The sequence below is a fragment of the Lagenorhynchus albirostris genome, chromosome X (genome assembly GCF_949774975.1).
Source record: "Lagenorhynchus albirostris chromosome X, mLagAlb1.1, whole genome shotgun sequence".
Taxonomy (NCBI): Eukaryota; Metazoa; Chordata; class Mammalia; order Artiodactyla; family Delphinidae; genus Lagenorhynchus; species Lagenorhynchus albirostris.
The window spans coordinates 75248252-75264978 of NC_083116.1; the positions used below are offsets into that span (position 1 = coordinate 75248252).

General features: G+C 41.7%; 1 protein-coding gene across 1 annotated transcript in view; it reads right to left on the reverse strand.

Moving 5' to 3' along the window:
* Positions 1 to 16727, reverse strand: part of AR (androgen receptor) — a 162824-nt gene that overhangs the window by 4381 nt on the left and 141716 nt on the right. Inside the window, exons 4-5 of the mRNA XM_060137406.1 lie at positions 7582 to 7869; positions 1575 to 1719 (exon numbers count right to left, since the gene is read on the reverse strand). Of these exons, the coding sequence (XP_059993389.1) occupies positions 1575 to 1719; positions 7582 to 7869 (433 nt within the window). The remainder of the gene's footprint in view (positions 1 to 1574; positions 1720 to 7581; positions 7870 to 16727) is intronic.

The window sequence follows — 16727 nt, forward strand, 5'->3', positions numbered from 1 at the left end:
GTGTCACATATTTACACAGATGTGGAAAAGGAAATGAAGATTTAGAAAATAGCCAATTATCACCTTGCAAAGGTTCAAAGGTCTTCAGGCTCTGGATGGGGAGGGTAGTGCAGGTGCCCAGTAGTTGATTTAATCGCTGGAGGGCAGCAAGAGGGTGGGTTGAGAGATGAACAGGAAGAGGGCTTTTTAAGGCCTGCTCCAGAAGATGGCATCATAGGTAACTCTTTGGAGATCTGGAAACCACAAAGCAGGTTGTGCCAAAAGCTCAATGGTTATTCTTAGCTTCTCGCTACCAGGGCTGGCTGAGTTGGAAGAGGGCAGCTGGGGACGCTTATTTTCCCCCATATGGCACTGCTGTACTGGAAGGAACCACTGGACTGTAGATTTTATTTTAAGGCTCTTCTGGGTTAAAGGGCTAAAGGGGAGGGAAGGTCAATTCCTTCCTGACCAAAGGGATTCTCTGTGGTGAGACTAGCTCAAAGTTCTTGGGAAGATTTTTTCTGGCCAGCTCCATTCACAATGCCACAAGGGACCTCAAATAGCAGACACAGAACAGATTATCATTGTTAGGAAAAGAGAGTATTGGAAAGGTACTTCTTTTTTATTTCTTGCCCATTATGGGACAGACATTTCACATCCACTAGCTCCTATTTTAGTTGTCATAACAAAACCATTTAAGAAAGATTTATTTTATTAACAGATTAGGAAACTGCGGATCAGGGAAGGTAAGGGTCTTACCCAAAGACAATGATGTAGGAAATAACAGAATAGAGGTTTCAGTTGAGGAAAGTACAATTTTAAACCCTGAGCTCTTGGCCAAATTCATGAAGGGTAAATAGAGCCGGTGGCAGGGCAAGCATTTATTAAAACTGTTTTTAAGAGAAGGGAAGTGGCTGGGCCAAGGTCACATGGCCAGAAAATGATGGAGCTGCACTTCCTCATCACTTACCATCAGGAGGCAGTATAAGAGCTAAGAGTTACAGAGCCATACTTTGAATTCTGTTGCCAACATGCACTAGCTGTTTGACGTTGTTGGGTAAGTCACTTTATTTTGTTGAACCTAATTTTCCCCATCCATTAAAAAAAATTTTTTAAAGGGGAAATCAAGTTCTCATGAGTGCTCAATGAGAAAGGATTAGGAAAATATCTAGTATGGTCCTGGCACAAAGGACTTTCTCAACAAATGGTGACTGGCAGTAGCTTTTGATGGTAGCATAAGGGACCAAAGGAACTTCAGCCCTCACAACTAGAGTCTCTCTGTTCACTCCCTATGTTGCTCAGAGTGAAGAAAAAGGATCCTGACATGAGGGTCTGAGATAAGGTAAAAGCAGGTCAGAAGCACTGCCAAATTACCAGGATTGAGTCTTGATTGGGAAAAGCGACAGCCTTCCCCTGTTTCCTCCTACCAATTGGCCTTTCAGCCAGGCAAAGCCACCTCAGATTGAGCAGGCTGGCTGGGCTTCTACTGCCTCACCTAAAGGTCAAATGAACCAACTCTCACCATTACTTACATTACCATCATCACCACCAACGAGGTCTGTGTTTATGTGAGTTCTGGACCCATAAGCACTTACTCATTGAAAACCAGGTCAGGGGCAAAGTAGAGCATCCTGGAGTTGACATTGGTGAAGGACCGCCAGCCCATGGCAAACACCATAAGCCCCATCCAGGAGTACTGAATGATTGCCATCTGGTCGTCCACGTGCAAGTTGCGGAAGCCTGGAGATAGGGCAGAGGCAGTGGTCAGACTGAGCACTGATGGGCTGAGTGAAGTCTGGGACTCTGCTGGGCTGAGAATTTCTGGCACTTGGGCTGCCCTTGAGGAGCCCCAGGGGCCATCAATGCTGGGGAGCAGGAGGGGAACAAACTATATGGTAGGGATAACACTCCGTGCACTCCCTACTTCATTGAGCTGCTCAAAAGAAACAGAGGCAAAAAGTGCACTGTCCATTGGAAGAGAATAATAATCTAACACTTACTGACTGCTTACAATGAATTAACTCTTTTCTAAGCATGTTACTTATATTAATTCATTTATTTCTCACAAGAATCCAATAAAGTGTATACTATTATTGTTCCCATTCTGTGAATCAATAAAAGTGAGTCACAGAAGGGTTGAAGAACTTGTCCAAGATCATAAGGCTAGTAATTGGCAGATCAAGTTCCAAAGCCAGTCTGATTCCAAAGCCTTGATCTTCAGAAAGGCTCACTGCCTTTCCAAAGACACAGTGTAATAATCATTTCTCTCACATGAACAGCACTTTTCACTTTACAAAGCTCTTTTCTAGCTATAATCTTGTTTGTACCTTCTAACAACCCTGGGAAAGGGATACTATTACATATCAGCATATGGTGGAATGCCTTTGACAGCCATGCCTTCTCCACACCACCTTCAGGTTCCATCTCTTTTCTCTGACCCTTTTCCTGCCTCCCACTTCCTCTCTATTGTTTTCTATTCAATAAATACCTGGCCCTGCTAGTTTCCTACTCTACTGCCATTCCTGCCTACTGCCATTATTATACACAAACAGGCCCTTTATGACCTGCTTTCTCAGACTAATTTCTTACCATTTGCCTTTTCATAATTTAGGTTCTAGCTATTCTGAAAAACCCACAGTTTGCTGAACACACACACACACACACACACACACACACACACACACACACATCATGCCTCTAAATCTCTGCTATCTCTGCACAGGCAGCTGCCTTTCCCTAGAATGCATTCTTCCCTCCCCAGGCTTTCCATCTGATAAACACCTACTCATCTTTCAAGTCTTCACTGAAAGGCTACCTCCTCTGTGATGCCTCTTCCAACTCATCCAGACAGAAGACCTAGTGATTCTTCTCTTACCATCTTGCTGAATCTTAAGTAGCTCTGTCCAATTATAGTACTCATTACACTGTACTGGAATTTATCTATGCACATATCTGTCTCCTCTGTAAGACTTAGAACTTTTTGAAGACAGGGACCATTCCCTTCTTATTCATCTTTACCTCTCTAGTATATAACACAGTTCAGATATTTGAGTAGGCGTTTGAGAAATATTAATTAGACTTAGGATTCTCATTATTTTCATTTTATAAAATGAGAATTATAGATGATCTCCAAATTACCTCCCTTAAGCTCAGATAACAGAGGCTCCCAGATGCTGCCTCCACATAGGTAGAACAGATATGTATGCTCTCCTGGAGGTTTCCAAATAGTTGGATACTTAAAGCATCACCTCAGAGCTCATCCCCTACCAGTGCCTCATTTATCTTCTCCCTAACAGATCCAGAATTATCTGAAATTTTGTCTTACTTACCTTATTAGGAATGCTTACATGAATTTGTATAATGCTTCTAACTTTCCTGATGATGACCTCATTTAACCCTCACAATTACCCTAGAGTGTGGGCAATGTGACACTTATTTTGTCAACAAGGAATCTGAGGGCCAGAGAAGTTAACTGACTTCCCCAAGCTCATACAGTCTGTATGTGGCTGAAATGGGACTAGAACCCAGGTGTTCTAATTCTCTTCTTCAGTGCTTCTCCCATACTACTGCTGAACAACACAGCTCAAGAACTACCAAGGTCATGAGTTTTTTCTTAGCCATAGGCTCAGGTCTGAAGTCTACACTATCTAGACACATTGTTCTGTTTGGTTGGTTCTTGACACACACACCCCCTATTTACCCTTTTTTCCTTTAGGTTCCAAGCCTACCAGACATCAGGATGCTAGAGCTCCTCACATCACCACCTTTGACTGCAATCTTAGTTCCCAGGCGTGTGCCTCACATCTTCACAGGAGCTAGTCTGCTAACAGACTAGCTGGAGCCTCAGACCCCAGAGTATTTCCTGCCTGAAGCCCTTCTGTAGCACAGAATACCTGGGACTGATTCTTTCCAGTAGGAGACAAAAAGCCAGGGTCAAGCATGGAACATCAAAGAATCTCTTTGGGAGGGGCCCGGGAGCTTGAACCCTGAACCCCTGGGGTGGGAGGCAATGGGAATCAAGGAAAGCCTTGGTTGGTGAGTGTGTGAATATGAGGGTGCATGGGGGGATGAGGATTAAACTGTACAAATACCAAGGAAGCCGTCAATACTGATGATTTTTCCTTCCCTGAGATGCCAGAGAACTAAAAAAGAGGAGAAAAAGGGAAAGCTTAGTTTGGCTGTAATACTAATTAACAGTCCTTAGTGAGAGCTGCTTAGAACTCAAGCCTAATTACTGTATATGCATCAACAACATAGCTGCTTCAAAGGCTGGGCATTAGAGAACAGAGTTAGGTATTGTAATCAGATTAGACCTATAGGAAAATTAGCCCGCTAATGCCCATCCTTTGAAGCAGCCTGCTCAGATAGTACGGCTATCAAAGGATGACTTGAAGAAACAGTAGTTCCAGTCTACAGGTTTCCTTCAACATATATTCATTCACTCAACACCTATTTGGCGCTGCATTAGGCTGTTTTGGAGAAACAGAGAGAAGTCATGGTTTCAGGTTATGAAACACACAAAACAGGTTAGGGAGCAGAGGCTAACCTGAGATTCTGTTTTCTCACTAGAATCCAATCAACATCATTTCTTAGCAATCTTCAGTAGAAACCTATAGTCTCATGTCTAGTCTGGAAGAACATACCCAAAGAAAGGTCAATTAGGAAATATTTGCTGCTTTATTGCACCTGACAGCTAAGGTCTTCAAAGAAGACAATTCATCTTTGGGACCCATGAATGAGCTTCTAGGAAAAACTAGTGGCAGCTTAAAATGATTTTAGTGGTTTAGCACTCAAGCTTGATAATAATGACCCACCATTTACGGAGCATCTTCTATGTTTCAACTATTATACTAGATGCTCTTTATACCTAATTTCTGTGCTGATAACCATCTGCAAGGTAGCAATTGTTCTACCATCTCTACAAATGAGGAAACGAGTACTGCAGACAGGTGGTTTGCTCAAAGTCACACAACTAGCGTATAGCTAAGATTCCAAGCCAGATACATCTGATTATAAATATACTGTGTACATACAGTCTACTCACCCTCCCTCAATAGTTATCATTTACTAAGGTACCAGGTGCTGTAGTAGGCAATTTACATATATCATCACTATCACAGAAAACTTCACAACAAAATTGATCTGAGTAGGTACTTAGCACAGTGCCTCTCAAAGGACAGGAACTCAATGTGTTCAATGAGCAAATAACTTGAATTAGTAGGTGATTATTGATAACATGAATAACAGTTCTAATGAATGTGGTACTTGGCTTTCTTTTGAAGCTATTCTTTAAATTACTCAGGGTCAGAGATCATTTCCTTAGACAAGCTAGATGGTGAACTGATATTAACTTGCAGACTTGTTAATGTAAGGAAAGGGCTTCCAACCCTGGAGGTTAGGCTGAGGAAATCCAGTGGCTCCCAGTTATACAAATTGTGCCATAATGCTTTGCACCAGGTTATTGTTAAGACCATCAAACTAGAACTCAGAGGGTTTGAGCCCAAGCTCTGGCTGCATTTGTTAAGTGACCAAATAGAACAAGTTAATTAACCTCTCTGAACCTTATCATTGAAATGGGAGTGAAAGTCCTTATGATTCATAGGACTGCTATGAGGATTAAGTGGAATCATATATAAGAAAAGGTTCTATCCTATAAAATGAGACACTAAGGTGTCTGGCAACTGCTTGGAAAGATTAAACTGAATCTCTGTTAGACACATGACATCAAGACACCCAGCTGAATAAGTGATAAGAATTAAAGCAACTTTTTCTTTTCTTCCTTTTTTTTTGTATTTTTTTCTTCCCTGTGTGAATTCTCTGTTTTCGGTACAGTGTATATGCAGCCAGAGTCCTTGGGCCTTCTTCCCAGGGATCTAATTGGCTAGTCAACCTCAGCTTTCCAAGCTAGGAAGGTGTTAGGGACAATCTGGTAGCTGTAACTGGGCCTTGTGAGTTGGAAAGACAAAAAGGGGGCTTGACAGTCAACATGCAATGTCTTCCAAGGCAGCAAGTCCACATTATGACCCAACTGGCCTTGGATAAAGTCTTGGTCCCTCACTGTAAAGCCCGAGGCTAGAGAACTACAGTGGTACTACACAGACTATGGGTAGAGTTGGATGAGGAGGGGATTTGGAGTTAGGAGGGGACGTGGGCTCAAGTTCTGGCCCTGATACCTTCTGAATGTGCAACTGTGGGCAAGCACATCACCTCTCAGAGCTTCAGTGTATTTATCTATAAAACAGGGAAAAGAATCCCTACTTTACAGAATTCTTATGAGGATCAAATGAGGTACTACATATGAAACTTCTCTGTTCACCATAAATTCACATCTGATTGACAGTTATTATTAAATGGCAGGTTAATCTTTGACTCCACAAGGAGAGGTTTGGTTGTTGATGTTTCAAAAGAATCTTTCAGTCATGGAAGTTTAGGATTAAGAGAACCCTTAAAGAGTTTATGTTTCTCTTGTTTCCAAACTGTGTTCCCTGGAGCCCTAAGATTCTGCAAGAGTGATCTGAGGCTTCTCTAGGGGTAGTGAGGGAGAGGCACTGGCTTTAAATCAACCAGCTCCACTTGGATCTGTGTACCATGTTTTTGAGAAATAAAGAGTTTGGCTGCTAAAGGAACATTTGTGAATCGTTGGACAGAGGATCTCTGGGGCTTCTTTAAGCTCCAATATTTTAATAATCAGACCTTTCCAAACAACAGATGGCCAAGAGAGGAAGTGAATTCCCCATCACTGGAGGTATCCATGCAGAAGTTAGAAAAACACTTCATATTTCTTTCACTATCACCTAATGTTTCCTTCCACTATGATGATGCTAAGGTAGCTTATTTTATTTCTTTTTTCTTTTTACTTTTTTGGTCACATGGCACAGCTTGTGGGATCTTAGTTCCCTGACCAGGGATCGAACCCATGCCCCAAGCAGTGAAAGCATGGAGTCCTAACCACTGGACTGCCAGGGAATTCCTTAAGGTAGTTTAAAGAGCACCAAGAGTTCCTTGAAGTAAAACTGGAAAACCATCAATTTAGTCCAAACCACTTTTCACACATTGTACAGATGGAAAAACTGAGACCAAGAAAGGGAAGGGATCACATAATGAGTTACCAGCAGAGCTAAGACTAGAACCTAACTGTTTTGACTCCCAACCCCATGTTCCTTCTATCATACCATATTATAAGAGTTCCCATGGTATGGGTTCCAAGTAATATTAAAGACAGAATATCAGTTAGGCTCAAGATTATCTTTGGGGTGAACCTGTGTGTGTACATATAGAAGAGCATCTTAAGGCATATAAGGGTATGTCTATGTGATCCATGATTATGGGAACATTTGCTGACTAAATCTGTGGGTTGAACATAGAAACATGGTTGCTGTGTGCTGATGTGAGGCATGTGGGATACTCAATAATGTTGCTTTTCTCCTTGATTTCTGAGTTTCCTTATTTTTAATGTAGGAATTTCTACCAATCTCTTCCCTCACAAGGTTATGGTGAGGATTGCATGAGTTAATGGATGGGAAGTAAACAGGCATGGTGCTTGGCCCAAAGAAGTCTTCACTAAATATGACCTCCCACATTCCATGCCCCCACTTTCCTTACCAGGCAAGGCCTTGGCCCACTTGACCACGTGTACAAGCTGTCTTTCACCCAGTTCATTGAGGCTAGAGAGTAAAGCTGCAAAGGAGTCAGGTTGGTTGTTGTCATGTCCAGCACACACCACACCTGGTTCAATGGCTTCCAGGACATTCAGAAAGATGGGCTGACACTCATAGCCTTCAATATGTGACACTGTCAGCTTCTGGGCTGACTCCTCAGTGGGGTTGGTGGCACTGGAAGTCTCCCCTTCCTCCTGTAGTTTCAGATTCCCAAGTTTCTTCAGCTTCCGGGCTATTGGGAAAGAAGGGAAACTTGGATTTATTATCAGTGGCCAAAAACACACAGCACAGCTACCCTGTTAGAAAAGCTGTTTGAGCTAAGAAAACAAGGATGTTCATTCTCCCTAGTCACAGACTCTAAACTCCTTAAGGACAAGTGCTCCGTTTAAACACTGGTTAAATGAATGATTCATCATTCTAAATTCCTCCTAACTCAAACTTTCATATCTTGCTTTCTCTGTGATCCTCTTGCCAGACAGACCTAGTATATCCTTGGATTGGACTCTGCCTAAATGCAGTCTCCACTATTCATACTTTGGATCTTCAATTAAATCATTTACTAATATATTCATGATTCACTCATTCATTCATTCAACAGACATCCATTGTTAGGCCTTTGCTTTTGGGTGGCGAAAAGAACATAGGCCCTAACCCTGTTTGGTAGAGGAGAAATAAACGCCCGCTAACAATTCTAACAATTAGAAAATGTCAAACTGGTGAATGTTACAACAGGAGTATTAACAAAAGAGGAAGAACAACAATCTCTCTGCATAGGTGAGGTCAGGAAATGTTTATGGTGATATATGACCTGGACCTCGAAGAATAGTGAGGATTTCACCAGGCAGAGAGGAATGGAAAGGGCATAAACAAAATCACTGAGTGTTTAGGGGTAAAAGAGACCAGTGTGGCTGGAGTGTATATTGTATATGTGGGGAGACTGGCTGTTTATGAGGTTGAAAACAAAGGTGGGGTTTGACTTTAAAGGAGCATGTATATCATATTAAGAAATTTGGGCTTTATCACATAGATGATAGGCAAGTATGGAATGTTTTAAATCAAGGGAATGTTGTACTTGTGTTTATGTCTATCATGTCTAGCAAACTGCTAGGGAAGGAGACTAGAAAGGCAGATCTGTTGGAGAAGGACTAGACTTATCATCCCACTTTGGGGTCAATGAATGGGAATTTTTTGGTGTTGCAGCATTTCTCACTTCAACTATAATAGTCCCAGGTATTGTCAGACATTTACACTCATAGTTGAACATACACTGTAACACATATATTGATTTTCATCTTTAGTAAAGGGGAGAGAGAGAAGCTGAAGTCTGAAATCCCCAGTTGTATCAAAGAAATAACAGAATGTCCCTACCTTTATAATCTGCCTGTAAAACAGGAACCATCCATTAAAAAGGATGATAGAAATAACATTATTTAAAAAAAACAAGAATAATCTAAAACTCAAACCTTATGAACCATCCTCCCCCTGTGCTCTCATACACACAATTTACAGGTCCTTGGGCATCCTGATGTTTACTTTGTGCTATTTTCCTTAGCATTTATATTGGCAGAAATATAAATAATTGAAAAGGTCATAACTCTGAGATCTAGCATAGGCAGTTGCACCAGGACAGACCATAAACCACTTTATCTCTAATCCCTTTAAAATAATAATAAAATTTAAAAGGTATAAAACAAAGAGAGAAGCTGATTGCTCAATTTTAATGGATAAATACAACAAAACCTGTTGCTGATCTGTTTCTGGCTCCTGCAAAAAAATGATACTTATCTGGAACTGACTCTCAGCTCTAATTAGAAAAATAAGTCTTGCAATGCAAACTCCAATCATAGTACAACTCAGTAAATCAATGAAAGAATGAATCACATGTTTGGATCAACAACCAGGGTAGAGGAGGAGAAAATAGAGGGTTTGGTGGTGCAAGAAGAGCCCAGAGAAGAACTCAGGGTAAAATAACAAGGAAGCCTGGAAAATCAACACAGAGTTCAAGATGACCTTGTCCAACAATCATTTCTGCAAGGTTTGGGCACAGTCAGTAATGAGATATGCACACCCACTGTCAACTCCCACCTCTCATCAAGGGCACAGGCTGGAGGTATGGGCAGGACTAAGCTCATCTTGTCCCAGAGCTACTGGCCTAGCCCCTAAAATTTTTTGTCATCTGGGGAACCCATTGCTGACATGGGCTCAAGTAGGCAGCTCCACAGACTGACAGTGACTTCTGGATCTGCTCCCCTGGTACAGGTTCTAGAGGTAGACATTCTCTTCCCCATCACTGGTACTTTCTGACCTTGGGCTCAGAAGTTGCCAGGCCATGTAGTCCCCCTTTCAGCCTGGGAGAAGACAGATATAATTAGCCTTATGCCTGAGGGAACTAAGAGATATAAGGTTAAATATTTTTTCTGAGCCTTCTATATACTTCACTTCATAAACATATTATATCACTTAATTCCACAATGATCTTAGGAGGTGAGGAATATTTCCTATCTCTGTTTTGCAAGTGAGTAAACTGAGGTAACACAGCTATCAAGAAATAGAACCTAAAAATCTTAACTTAGTCTGACTATAAAGCCAATGCTCTTTCTACTATATCATACTGCATCCCCAAGGAGTCTGAAGCCCTAAACCCTACTTCTAGCCTAATAGAATTGAGGAGTAGGGCTAGGGTTATATTCTCCCTGCCTTCCACCCTCACCCGTGACTCTAAACTTCAGTAACTAGCATCAAATCCAGAAAGGAAAAGGCAGAAGCTATGAGACTCCTCTAGTCATTTGCCCAAAGTAGAAGTAGGTTTGGGGAACTACAGTGGCTTAGAGATTCATAGCATGATGAAATAGGAAGGGTCATTAGAACTCATCACATCCAGGGGGTTCACAGAATTAATATACCTTCATTGTCTACACAAGTAATACAGTGTGTGTGTGTGTGTGTGTGTGTGTGTGTGTGTGTGTGTGTGTTTATAGGAGAATGGTGGGAACTCTGGTGAACTGAAGTGAATGCTTTACCACCTTCTTGCCCCTGCAATGCATGTGCACATAACACACACACATATACATACTCCTAGAAGGCGTTCATATAATATTTTAAATTTTTCCTAAAACTCTTCTGTATCCCAAAGTTGAATTCAGGCCTTAGCCATTATTTTGGGACTTCTGTTGTTAATCCAACATTTCAAGTCAAGGATGGAGAGCCTGAGGTCAGAGTGAGTGTGGTCACCTACTGGCAGAGCAGAGACTAGAACCGGGCTCTTATTCCTAATCCAGAGTTCCCTGTACCATACCAGCTCTTTTTCTGAGTAAGTAAGTCATTTCTACTCTATCTCAGTACCTGCCTCTCTGAACTCAAGATTTGCACTGTCCAACACAAGAGCCACTAGACGCATGTGGCTACTTAAATTTAAATTAATTAAAATTAAATAAAATTAAAAATATAATTCTTTAGGCTCACTAGCCACAGTTCAAGTGCACAAAAGGCACATGTGGCTTATGGCTGCTACAATGGACAGTACAGTTACAGAGCATATCCTTCATCTCACAAAGTTCTATGGAATACTGTTGTGAATCTAGACTGTTCTCTGGGGCATCTGTCCCATTTGTCATGCCTTACTCATGCTATTGATTAAAAAACAAATCCAAATGAATTTTATATAGAAGAATCCATGGGTTTTTCAAAAAGGTGGAACGACACAGAGAGGAATTGGTGCTGGTGCAATCAGCGAGGTATGCTCTGTCACCTTGACTCTCCCACCAATGACTCAGATCTCAGTGGGCTGATGACTTGTGAACCTAAGCAAACTCATTACAAGCAAGATCAATATGTGCAGAAACTGTGGGGAGAATCCATCAACCTAAAATAATTCCCCTTCTCTGCATAGTGCTAATGAAAACTTGGCTGGTATTTTCATATCCTCCTCCTCTAGACCTATATGGCATCTGCTTGAGAAAGAGAATCCGTATTCCCACTTGCCTCCAGGACCTGGGTAACCTGCTGTCCCTGCGGCCACGGTGGCCCAAGCTGCACCAGGTGTTCTGGCCTCTCTGCCTGAAGAGGGTGACTGTACTGAACATAATTGAAATCAGATTCCATTCATTCTGCCGGGGGATCCTCTGTTCTCTCTGTGCAGCAGAGGCCAGCATGTTGCTAGACGACTTGGAATGCTGGACAATGAGGCTTGCTAGTCTCAGCTGTTACTCAATGCCCAAGGCCTTGTTTTCATCCATGAAGGCCGCCCCCACACCCCTCCTGTCTCCTGCACCTGAGCCCCAGAGTCATATCTAACTCTTTCATGTGAGGTACAGGCTTGTCAGGCCCCTGTGTTACCGCAGAGACCCATTGGTTTGCTCAAATTGAGTGATGAAGCCAGGATAAAGGGGACAGTATAGGTTGATAGTTCTAATGGTGTGTGAGTTGCTTTGCATCTCATCACTGTCTTTCAATCGTAGGTCAAAGCAGTGACAAGAAAGGGACATTGGCAAGGCACATCCTTGTCTGTACCTGATCTTTAGGGGAAGAGAGCCCTTGAAAACATGCCTGGATCCTGCTGCCTGGACCTTATAGGGAGCTGACTTTTCAGCATAGTGGCATTAGACCCCTATGAGGGCTGTCTCTACAGCAACAGAGAAAGATTTTTCCAATCAGGTTCAATGGTACATCCCTCAGGAGAAGTAGATGTGATTAATCTGTAGCTTCTATAGCCACTATGACCATTAGGCACTATTCCAGCCTCATTCCTTGCTACCTCAAGACAGAGGTTTTCTCATCCTTGGGCAGGGGAGAGGCAAGGTGCGGTAAAGTTTACAAATTCTTAGAAAATTCAAGTTCCTCTCCCCAAGGTCAAGGATGTTTCTCTTCCTTGAATCTCACCATGGAGTTTGAAGGATAAAAGAATCATTTCCTGTGCTAGGTATACTTGATGGCCACCAATATTCCCAACCCCTGGTGTTCACATACCTTCTTCCAGTTATTTAGTCAAGCACCAATATAGGTGCTGTTGTAAAAGGATTAGGTAGATGTAATTAAGGTCACAAGTCAGTTGAATTTTGAGGGTCGTTATCCTTGATGGGCCTGACCTAATCAGATAAGACTTAAAAGGGACTGGACTCTTTCTGGAAGGGTATTCATGGAATCAGGGTGATTCAATATAAGGAATATTCTCTGTTGCAGGCTTTGAAAGTGGAGGTGTACACATGGCAAGGAATGAGGGCAGCCTCTGGGAGCTAAGAGCAGCCTCTGACAGCCAGCCAGAAAGGAAACAGAAACCTTAATCCTACAACTGCAAGGAACTGAATCCTGCGATAATCATATGAGCTTGGAAGAGGACTGTGAGCTCCAGATTAGAACAAAGCCCCTGGCCAATAGTTTTATTTCATCCTTGTGAGACACTGAGCTGAGAATCCAGTCATGTTGTGTCAGACTTCTGACTTACAGAACTGTGAGCTGATAAATGGGTACTAAATTTGAGGTAATTTGTTATGCAGCAGTGGAAAACTAATACACTCTCCTTACAAAATTGGGGTATAGACAAGATAAGAGGCTTTGGAATCAGAAGATCTTGGATTCAAACCCCAGCTCCATCAATTACTAGCTTAATAACTTTGAGCCAATTGCCTAGCTTCTCTGAGATTCTGTTTCTACCTTTATAAAATGGAGAAGCCGCTTCCTGCTTCCTAGGACACTTATGAGAACTAAATGAGAGAGAATGCCTGGCACATAGTGAGCCCTCCAAAATGATTTTCTTCACTCTCCATCCATTCCTAAAGAGTAGAGAGTGACTGGATTACAGGAGACCAAACTCGGACATGGGGAAGAAGGGACAGCAGGATTAACAGAGAACCAGATATGGCAGAGAAGGGAACGGACGAGTGACATATTATGAGATGAAAAAAAGTAACTGAGTTTCTTCAGCATATAACTGCCTATAAAACTGAATTCAGGTCTTAAGTGTAATTCTAAATGCTAACTAAACACAAAGGTACATTTGGTGCAGAGCTTCAAATTCTTTGTGAAACCAGACTAGGCTGTACTTATGTGAATGTCTGAAATTATGTGTGTGTGTGCAGGTGCTTATATATTATAATGCTTAAATGTATGGGTTATGAATTTGAATATCTTCACTAGTCAGGCAGATACGCAAATGATCTAAAACAGCCTAGTGAACATAAATAGGGTGGGCTAGGGAACAGGAAAGTGATTGATGCCCTGCCTAGAGGCAGTCTAAGTCTGTTTGTGCTGGACAAACAATTCTGCAAGTCAATTTTGGCCTGTGGAAAACCAATTTGTGGCCTCTGGCTTAAATCATGCCAACCATCATTTCATCCACTAGGATTAGAGTCAGGGGATCTCATTGTACAACTTTAGGTTTAGATATTCAGAGGAACACTGGATTAAGATCCAGGGGAGCTCACTGTATGATCTCCAGAACATCCTTTTCTTTCTTTTGCTCTTAGTTTCTTGATATATGTACAAAGGGTAGTAGTTAACAGCAAAAAGTCTGGAGTCAGACTGTCTCAGTGTTAAGCCTGGCTGTATTGCTCACTAGCTGTGTGACTCTGGGCAAGACTTAGCCTCTCTGTACCTCAATTTCCTCATCTATAAATCGGTGATAACATTAGCACCTAACTAATAAGGTTGTTAAAGAGGAATATAGACACTGTGGTGGTGTCTGAGAGTAGAGGGAAGATTCTACACCACCAGTAGAACCCTCCAAGACTGTGGCATGGTGAAAAATTTCACTGTACTTAAGGAGGCAGAATGCAATGATGACATCAAAGTTCTAAAATGTTATTCACAAGAAAGGGCTTTTTATTATTGGTGGTGGTATTCACATTCTTATGGGATGTCTGACCTTGAACATATCCCTTGATTTCTCCTATACCTCAGTTTTCTCATCTGACCTGACTACTGCATAGGACTATTATTTGGAGAAAGTGAGATGATCTCAATGAAAGTACTCTGAATTCTGTAAAGTTGTATATCAATGGGCAGGCTATGACATTTTCCAAGAATGAATCTCTAGCTAGAAAACACTCTGAAAAACTGCTTAGGGTGGCAACCTATAAGAAATATTGTCTTCCATCTTGGTCAACTGGTCTCAAGTCAAAGATTGAGGGCCAAACTGACAGGTTCAAGAATCCTAAGATAATTATAGGATCTACCTCACAGAGTTGTTGTAACTTTACCTAACAGAATACATGTAACGTGCTTAACACACAGTAACTTCTGTATGTCAATACATGATGCCTCTTACTCTTTCTTGCTAGTTGCTAAACCCCACATTGCTCCACGTCATTCCCTTTATCTCAAGCAGCTGAATTTCTCTCTGAAAAAGCTAACTGATGAAACAGGGAGATCAGCTTGATGCTTTGTGACCACCTAGAGGGGTAGGATAAGGAGGGTGGGAGGGAGACACAAGAGGGAGGGGATATGGGGATATATGTATACATAGAGATGATTCACTTTGTTATACAGCAGAAACTAACACAACATTGTAAAGCAACTATACTCCAATAAAGATGTTATAAAAGAAAAAAAAAGAAACATATAGAGTTTCCACAGGGATTTAAATCAATTAGGAGAGAGAATCAAATCAGAAGTTTCCCCAGACATCAATCTAGTACAGTAGTGGAGCTCCAAGGATTTTAAAGGGCCCTGAGAAGAGGCAAAGTAGGCCTGAGCATGTGGCTCCAATAAACCCTCCTTCTTTCAAAGCGGTGCTCTATTCCGTATCTTCATTTGGGACTCTGCATCAGATTTTGTTTGAAGAAAAGATTCCATTGCCAAGAAAATGTTTGAAAGCCCCAGATATTGTCTATTTCTTCCTTTCCCATTGAAACAAATCCCTATTATAAAGATGAGCAGACTGAAGGCCAAAGCTAAGTCTTGCTCAAGGTCACACAGCTAGATAGTAGCAAAGCAGGAACTAGAACCAGGTATCCTGACTTCTAGGGTAGTACTCTTTCAATTTTATCAGGTAGGGTAGCATGTTAGTGGGGAGAAGGGTCAGCTGGAAATGAGTGGGGAAGAATTAGGACAAGGATAAGAGACAGGGAACAGAGCCAGTTCTTGGCAGCCATGGAGTGAGAGATTAGTAGGGGTGCATCCAAGTGTAAGTGTACACAAATAAGTGTAGGCCAAATTCTCTCAGGCAATAAGGTTTCTTGGTCCTTCCTCCCATGCCCCCATACTCCTCCCTGTCCCAATTCTGAGTCATAGGAATAGCCAGGGAAAAGAATATTGAATTTTATCTTTCAAGGTTTATGTTGGACTATTTAGTCTAATGGTTTTTAGTTCATGGAGGAGTAAACGTAATTAATAATAGAATGATATGCAATGCTGCATATGCTTGCCAAAGCACAGGACCTGGCAGAAACTATTTCCAAGTCTCCTCTCTCTGACTACTGAGCCAGAAGAAAGAGGTTCACTGTCCAGATGCCATCCTGGGTGAGGGGCACAAGGTCATTACCAAAAACCTGCTCATGTGAAATTGCAGAGCCTGGAAATGGTTTCGCATATGAGGCTTTTCTACTGGAAAAAGTAACTACGTGAATTTAGAGCATACATGCTTTTACAATTACATTTAAACTGACATTAAAAACAAATGTGAAACAGTCCAAGCCGAACAGGTCAGCATGACCTGGAAAGCAAACGAGAGAAAAAAAAAAAAAAAAAAGAAAGAAAACGAAAAAGAAAAAAAGGCCCAATGTTAACAGCATTAGTCCTGTCAGTCTGTTGTAAATAAGAAAATACCATTGATGTATTAACGGCTTTATTAAAGGAAAATTCACTAGCAGAAATATGCAACATTCAAACAAATAGAAAGCAGTTAAAGAATAAACCACATTAGCCTTTCAATCCACATTAGGGAAACTCTTGTTGGCCTGGAGATTAAAATTCTGCCCCAAGGAGGGGGAAACTCCCTTCCCTCCTTGAAGTTCTTCCTTGGCTTTTCTCCAGAATGTTGCTGAGTCAGGGAAAGGAGAAAGAAGTGTGTGCGTGTGTGTGTGTGTGTGTGTGTGTGTGTGTGTGTATGTGTGTGTGTGTGCATGTAGATGGAGAGAGGAGAAGGAAGAGGGTGGA